General features: G+C 31.7%; 1 protein-coding gene across 1 annotated transcript; it reads left to right on the top strand.

Moving 5' to 3' along the window:
• Window positions 1–6,706: 6,706 nt before the first annotated feature.
• LOC140694149 (heat shock transcription factor, Y-linked-like) lies at window positions 6,707–8,646 on the top strand. Its single transcript, XM_072957558.1, has 2 exons — window positions 6,707–7,364; window positions 7,838–8,646. Exons 1-2 carry the CDS (start codon window positions 6,840–6,842, stop codon window positions 8,528–8,530), a joined length of 1,218 nt encoding a protein of 405 aa, XP_072813659.1. The 5' UTR covers window positions 6,707–6,839; the 3' UTR covers window positions 8,531–8,646.
• The last annotated feature ends 304 nt before the right edge of the window (window positions 8,647–8,950 follow it).

The raw sequence follows: 8,950 nt of genomic DNA, 5'->3' as shown, positions 1-8,950 counted from the left end.
TCTGAATACTGTCATCAGTTGTTGGACCATTAGGTTGCTTCCATGTCATGGCTGTTATATATAGCACTGCTAAGAACATCAGGGTGCAGGTGTCTTTTTGAATTACTGTTCCCTTTGATATATACCCAGAAGTGGGATTGCTGGAATGTATATTGTCAATTTTTATTCTTTTGAGGAATCCCCATCCTGTATTCAACAATGACTGCACCAAACTACATTCCTTCTATCAGTGTATGACGGTTCACATTCTCCACAGCTTCCCCAGTATTTATTGTTTGTGGATTTTTGAATGATGGCCATTGTGACTATTGTGAGGTGATACTTCATCATAGTTTTAAATTGCCTTTCTATAATAATGATAGTGAGAATTTTTTTTTCATATATCTGTGTGGCATTTGTATGTGTCTATTTGAGAATTGCTTGTTTAGGGCTTCTGCCGATTTTCAGATTGGGTTTCTTGTTTTTTATTATTATTATTAGGTTGTATAAAGTCTTTATATTTTGGAAATTAAGACTTTGTCAGTTGCATCAATTCTAAATGTTTTCTTTAGTCCTGTAGGTTGTCAGTTTGCTTTGTTTATGATCTCCTTTGCTGTCCAAAAACTTATGTTTAATTAGGTTCCATTTATTAATTTTGCACTTACATCCATTACCTGGGTATGCTGTTCTAGGAGATCATTGCTGAGATTTACCTCAGAGTGTTTTGCCTTTGTTTTCTTCTAGGAGATTTACTGTGTCTTCCCGTACATTGAAGTCTTCAAGCCATTTTGTGTTTATTCTTGTGTATGCAATGAAGGAGTGTTCTAACTCCATTGCTCTGTATGCTGCTATCCAGTTTTCCCAACAGCATTTGGTGAAGAGATGGTCTTTTCTCTGTAATATTCTTGGCTACTCTGTCAATGATTCATTCAACATACGTCTGTAGATTTATTCCTAGGCCCTGTATTCTGTTCCATTTTTCCATATGCCTCTTTCTGTACCAATATCTTGTCATTTTGATTATTGTATCTCTGCAAAAGTGTATGGAGACCTGGTGGTTTATTCCTCCAGCCTCTTACTTTATTTTGAATATTGCTTTGGAAATTATGGATTTTTTAGGACTCTGTGTAAGTCTTAGGATCATTTGGTTCAGTCCTAAAAAGAAATGTTTTCATAATTCGATAGGAAATCACAATAAGTCTGTTGATTGCCTTGGGCAGTATGGCCATTTTAACAATTTTGTTTCTTCCGTTACATGTCCATTGGGTATCTTTTCAATTCTTCAAATTTTTTTTATTTCCTCAATCAATGTTTTCTAGTTGTCCCTGTATAAGATATTCACCTCCTTGGTTAGATTTATTCTTAAGCATTTAGTAGTTTTGGGTGCAGTTATAAAAGCGGTTGTTTCTATATTTGTTTTCCTGTTGATTGAATGGTAGTGTAAAGAAATGCTATTAGTTTCTGTACATTACTCTGGGTACCTTGCCCAGTTCCTTTTTTAGCCTAAGTACTTATTAGTGAAGCTTTTACAGTTTTCTTTATATAGTGTCATGTCTGTGTATCGTGGCAAATTTACCTCTTCTTTTCCAGTCTGAATCATTTTATTTCTTTTTCTTGCCTGATCTTTGTGGCTAGGACTTCTGAGACTATATTGAATTGAAATTGTGAGAATGGGCAACCTTGTCTTGTCTCAGGATTTTTGGGAAGGGTTTCAGTTTTTCACCATTGAGATTTTTGCTGGCTATATGTTGGTCATAAATAGCTTTCATAATGTTGAGATATGGTCCCTCTATGCCCACTGTGATAAGAACTTTTATTGCAAATAGGTGTTAAATATTATGAAATGCTTTTTCTGTATCTACTGAGATGATCATGTGGTTTTTTGTCCTGCTTTGTTGATATGGTGTATCACAATTGATTGATTGATTTGCATATGTTCAACCATCCTTGTGTTCCTGGTATGAACCTAACTTGACCATGGTGTGTAATCTCTTTTTACATGCTGTTGGATTCTGTTTGTTAATAATTTCATAAAGAATTTTATATCTATGTTTATCAATGATATTGTCCTATTGTTGTCTTTGGTGTAGTGTCTTTTTCTGGTTTTGGTATCAGTTTGATGTTGGCCCTATGGTGTGAGATTGGGAGTACTCTCTCCACATCAAGCTTTTGGAAAAGTTTGAGGAGGGGTGGCATGGATTTTTCTTTGAATGATTAGTCAAATTCCCCAGTGAAGCTATTAGGGTCTGAATTTTGTTTGCAGCGATTTTTTATTTTATTGATAATTGTATTCCATTTCTGGTGATCTCTCTGTTCAAATGGTCAATATTTTCTTAATGCAAAAATGGTTGGCTGAATGTTTCCAGAAACTTCTGAATCTCTTCCTTTTTTTCCAGTTTGTTTCCATATAGTTGCTCATGTTATTCCCTTATGATATTTTGCAAATTTGTTTTACTCTTTGTATTTTCTCCATTGTCATTTCTTATGTTATTTGTGTACTCTCTCTATTCTTGTTGATGAGTCTGTCCAGAGTTTTGTCAATTTTGTTTACTATTTCAAAAAATAGTTTGATTTTTTCTATTTTTTAAACTCTAATTCAATTCTTCCTTCCATGACCTTAAATATTTCCCTCTTTCTGATGACTTTTGGTTTTGTTTGCTCTTCTTTCATGATTAGTGTTTATAGAACGTTAGATTATTTATTTGAAATTGCTCTTTTTGAAGAGGGCCTTGTCACTATGAACTTCCCTCTAAAGCCTGCTTTATCTGTATTACATAAACTTTGCATAGGGTTTTGTCATATATCTCGATATATTTTTTATTTATTATTTTACTTCTTCACCTCCCCTACTTGTTTTAGTACCATGTTGTTTAATCTACATGCCGTAAATTTTTCTCCCTGTTTTTCTGTGATTTATTTCTACTTTCATGGTATTATACTCAGAAAAGATGCTTGAAAAAATTTTTATCTTCTTAAGTTTGTTGAGGCCTCTTCTGTACCTGAGTACATAGTCTTTCCTCGAAAATGTTCCATGTGCACTAGAAAAGAATGTATATTCTGCTTTGGGGAGAAGTAGTGTTTTGAAAATATCAACCAACTCCAATTATTTCATCGTATATTTTAGTATCTTTGTTCTATTATTTATATTCTGTCTGAAAGCTTGTCTAGTCATGGTAATGGGGAGTTAGAGTCTCCTACTGTGATTGTGTTCCCTCCGATTTCTCCCTTTTTATCTATTAGTATTTGCTTTACTTATTTAGGTGCTCATATATTGAGTGCATATATCTTAATGAGTATAATACCCTCATTTTGTTTTGCTCCTTTAATTATTATATCATGTCCTTGTTTATCTTTCTCTATGGCCTTTCATTGAAAGTCTATTTTGTGTGAAGTCAGTACTCATAGTCCTGCTTTCTTGTCATGTCCATTTGCATGGAATATATTTTTCCATCTTCTGACTTTCAATTGATGTGTTTTCCTCTTACTAAAGTGGGTCCCTTGTATGCTTCATAATGTAGGGTCTTGTTATAATATCCCATCTGACAATAAATATCTTTTGATTGAAGCACTTAGTCTATTAACAATTTTGATAATTATTGATAGATTGCTGTTTATTTCCATATTGAACTTCATTTCCCAGTTGATTTTGTATTTCCTTTTTGTTCATTTCTTTTTCTTTTTGTGGCTATATAACTTTTCTTTATTATCTTGGTTTCTTTTTGGCTTTATTAATTCATTGTAAGCTTTTGACTTCTGGTTACCGTCTTTTGTATGTGTATTGACCTGTTAATATATCTGTTTATTTTGACTGATAGGAATACAATCTCTAACCCCTCCTACAGAGAAGAGAAACAAGAAGAAAATACTCTGTATTGTCCTGTTTCGCTCTCTGACCCTTAAAAATTATGATGTCCTGTTTTACAACATCATGTATATTCTATTTTATGTCATGGCAGCTATTGTCTTTCTAATTATTTCTTTCTACTTTCTATAGATTTCTGTTTTTTTCTTTAGACTAGATCTTTCATTATTTCATTTCTGTTGCTAAATTCTTTAAGTATTCACTTTTATGGAAGTTATTTATCTCTCCTTCTATTCTAAAAAATAGACTTGCTTGATAAATTATCTTAGATTACAGCTTTCTTTCATTCAAGACTTTGAATATATCTTGCCACTGCCTTCTGCCTGTTATATTTGTGTAGGGAACCAGTTTACAAATGTAATATATATAATTATTTACATATGTAAAGAATACCTAAAATCAAGGTAACAAATAAGATGAAAATCTATACATTAAAAAATAGAAGACATTGATGAATGTAATTAAATCTGTTCCCAAGAAATGAAAAGATCTCTTATGTTAATGATGTGAAACTATGTGGTTGAAACAAACATACTACACAAGGCAATCTACATTTAGTGTGATTCATGTCAAAATACCCATGAGATTTTTCCATTAAATAGAACAAATACTTTCAAAATTTATATGTAACCATAAAGATCATGACTTGCCAAAATAATCTTGAAAAGTAGTATTAAATCTAATAGTGTAAAATAATCTGATGTTAAAGAGTCCTTTAAAGATTTAGTAATTTAAAAAACATGATATTGGATCAAAAACAGACACCAATCAATAGAAGAGAATAGTGCAACCAGATATAATCCCTCACACCTATGATCAATTTACCCATGAAAAAGGAAGCAAGAGTATAAAATGAAGCAAAGACATTCTCCTTAATAAGTAGTGCTGGGGAGATTGAATATGCGAAAGATAGATTATAGTATTTCCTCACATTGTATACAATCTATGAGCACAGAATATCTTTCTATTTATTTGGTTTACTTATATTTCTTGCACCTTTAATTTATAGATCTATGTTTAGAACTTTAATTTCACTTATCTATTTTATTCCTATTTTATTCTTTTTGGTATAAGTTTACACACAATAGTTTTCCTAATTACTCTTTCTGATAATTTGTTGTTAGTATATAAAAATGCAACAGATATTTGTATATTGATTTTGTATTCTGCAAGTTTATTAAGTTTGTTGACAATTTCTAACAGTCACTGGAGGAGTCTATGGAGTTTTCCATCTATGTGTAATTACGTCATCTGTAAAAATAGTACTGCTTGTTTACAAGTTGGATGTCTTTTTTAATGTTTCTTGACTAGTTTTTCTGGCTAGGACTTCTTGTAGTGTAATTTAGGACTTGTGAGGATGAGCTACTTTTTCGTATTACTGTACCAGAGGAAAACTTTCCTGTATGTTAATATTGAACTTGATGAAAGTCATGGGTTTTTCATATATGGCTATTTTTATCTTTAGTTATATTTTATCTAGAGAGAATTTGTTAAGAATTTTTTGTATACAAAAGTTAAGATCAGTTCTGTCAATAATTTTCCTACATTTTTTTGAGATTGTTACCTTTGAATTCTCTGTTTTTTAAGGGATGGTATCACATTTATTGATTTGTGTATGTTAAATAATATTTATGAATCAGGGCTAAATCATACTTAACTATAGTTTATAATTCTTATAATATGCAATGAATTCAGGTTGATAATATTTACTTAGAATGGAATATACACATACTGAAGGAAAAATTTACATTGTAGCTTGAGTGTACATTTATTTATTTTAAAATTTTATCAATAATTTGAATTTGGCTTATGTTTAATGGAATTTATTTCTAAATAAATAATATAAGTTTTGGTAGAACTGGACTTACCACAGTTTACTGATACAGAGCATAGCTATTATTTGCAATTAGTGAACAAACACTTGCCTTAAAATGCCATATTATACTAACAATGCCAACTGTTTCAGGACTGGAAAACATATGGCTTCCTAAAATGCATTACCTTGTCTTTTCCACACTAACCCACATATAATGTTACTTTTTTGTTTTTTGATTGTTTGTTTGTTTGCCCCTTAATGGGGTCACTGCTTATAGAACCCAGGACCTTATGCATAACTTTATTTATCAACATCATTTTGGAACACTTAACAGAAGCCACAAGAGTATGGATTAAAAATGACAAGAAAAATTATTCCTTCTAGGGACTTAAAAACCTCTGAGTGAAAGAATGGTAAAAATAAACATTTGTAAGTGTACAATCAGATTTTTCTCTTGTGTAATTGTAAAGTAGAATATTAAATTACATTTGTTTTACTTATAGCACTGAAATAAAATTTAAACAAAATTCCTCCCTTTGGAATTTCTTAAATTTGATTGATTATTTTAATTTAATTTTAATTCATAAATATTTAACATTTATTTATAAACATAACAAATAAACTGATATTTATTCTGCTGATGTTTTGAATATAGAGCTACTTATTGTAAAGTACACAGAGAAATAACTACTTCCGTTTACAAATCAAATTTTGATTCACTTTAATTACAAATGATAATGAAATTTTTATAACCATTCAGTAAAAATTTTACACAAATTTCACTTTAAATTCCAATATTTTAAAATTATTTTATTTACTTTGTGCATATTTATACTCTGTTCACCAATGTTGTATAAATTTGGGTACAAAAGGAATGAGATTGTTTTATCTCATACACCCCAAAGTTAAATTGTTTAAAAAGATATTCTCGGGAAAATATTTGCACATCACAGTATAAAAATAAATATCCTATATATTTCATTTTAACTGGATTAATGAGAAGGAAACACTGGCTGATTGTTACACTTGGGTTGCTAAGAGACCAGTCTTTTTGTGATGTCACAGCCACTCAGGTTGAGAACCATGTTGATGGCCTATCAGTTTAACTGTGCAGGCCTGCTTAAGCAGCATTTGAAGCTGCACTGCTCAAAATCATGCAGATTAGAAAAGTAGCTGTAGGAAATGTTATTTGAGATGGCACATATTTCTTCAGAAATTCAAGATGTGCCTCCTAAAGATGGACCAACTGATTCAGGAAACCCCGGTAGATCTCTATCGTGTGATCAAACATTCTCTGGGGACTTGGACTTGAGGTGTATGATTGAAGAAAATGCTTTTCAGACTTTGTCTGAAAAATCCTTGATAAAAAGACCATGTTACACACATTGTGTCTTGGAACCAGATGAAGATAATGATTTTCGTTCTCTGACATTTCCAAGAAAACTCTGGAAAATGGCTGGGAGTGACCAATTTAAATCCATCTGGTGGGATGATAATGGAACTTCCATAGTTATTGATGAAGATGTCTTTAAGAAGGAAGTTTTGGAAAGAAAGGCCCCTTTCAGAATATTTGAAACTGGAAGTATGAAAAGTTTAGTTAGACAGCTTAACCTTTATGGGTTTAGTAAAGTGCGGCAGAAATGTCAAAGATCTGCTTGTCTAGTTGACTTTCTGGCAGAAGAAAAAGAAGCCTCTGTTTTAAGCAAGGTATACACAAATTTTAGTTATGACTTGGTAACTTATGTATAAAATTTTATTTTGTAAATCAATCTATGGTAATATAAATGTAAAGCTAGATTTTGAAAATAGTATAAAACTACAAATGCTAAAATTCTTTATTTTTTCTAAAAATGAGGACAGTGACTTAACTCTTCAAGACTATGAGAAAGTTTGCTAGCAGCTATGAATCTTATCAGAAATCTAAGTGAAGGTATGAAAGCTGCTTTTCAAAAGTGGCATTCACCGTTACTGCAAACACTAAATTCTTTAATTTGATGACTATACTATTTACATGTGTATTTTCCAAATAAGGAACTTCAAAATATCGTCAGCAATGTTCATATTTTGATGATATTATCTTTGCATACTAAACATGAAATCTGAGGTTTTAAAGTTAAGGCTTATTGTAGTTATGTATTTTGGTTTAAATTATTACTAAAACCTTTCTCCTTTGGTTGTAGCTGCAGTTCTACCATAATCCAAATTTTAAACGAGGCTGTCCTCAGCTTTTACTGAGAATAAAAAGAAGAGTTGGGATTAAAAATGCCTCTCTGGTGTCTTTATTGGCTCGAGATTTCAACAAGAAGCACTTTAAAGGAGGAAGTAATGTTGATAAAAATAATTCTGATTTTGTGGCTGACACTAGTGGAGAAAGTGCATTTTTACCTTCTGCAGATTTAAACATGCCTCTAATAAGAAAGCCCTCTATTGGCCACATAATTTGTGATAAAACTACCCCGCTCAGAGGTGATTTTTCTCCTCCATCATCAACGTCAGTTAGACCACCAGAAAATATTGCAGTGGAACAACTAGCTATTTTAAATCAGTTGACCACTGTCCACGGGCACTCTCAAAGCAGCTACACTGAAGCAAATGGCCGTGTTGTGAACTTCATTACAACTACAACTTCTACTTCTCAATACAGCATTTTGTCCCCCTTACAGAGCAATTATTTTGGACTGATGGTGGAGCCTTCTTATTTTCCAAATAGATATCACAACATATCTGCCAATGAAGGTCGTTTTTGTAAACTTCAACCTGTGAGTAACCCACGGTTTCCAGTGCCAGTGATAGCTGATACATCAGCTACTTCTATTTCAAGGCCAACTCATCAGACATCTTCAGTTTATGAACGTCATCCTAATTACAACTGAACTACCAGAGGACTACCAGGTTATGCATGATAACAAAGATTAAAATTGATGTTTGCAAATTTTGACAAATATCTGCAATTTTCTTATTTGAACAATAAACATAGAATTGTACTTTATTATCCTTATTTTTTTAAATAGAGATAAGAGTTAAAAGTGATACTATGTTACCATTTAAAGAAAAAAAGAGATATTTGTTTGATATGATCATTTGATGGAACAACATGAGTGTAAATTTAAATAATTTCTGTGAGGAAGAAGAGAAAATGGAAGAATTTGGAAAAAGACTAAAACATGGAGAGAGGGAAAATTACTTAGTGGTTTCTGGTTCATCCTGAAAAGTATTAAATGTGTTAAGTTAGGTTATGTTGGAACAGGATGAAAATGCAGGAACCGGCCCAGTGATCATGGTCTTTATTATGT

Source organism: Vicugna pacos, unplaced genomic scaffold, assembly GCF_048564905.1.
Source record: "Vicugna pacos unplaced genomic scaffold, VicPac4 scaffold_20, whole genome shotgun sequence".
Taxonomy (NCBI): Eukaryota; Metazoa; Chordata; class Mammalia; order Artiodactyla; family Camelidae; genus Vicugna; species Vicugna pacos.
Note: the sequence above shows the minus strand (reverse complement) of the source record. Positions and strands in the feature narration are given on the sequence as shown.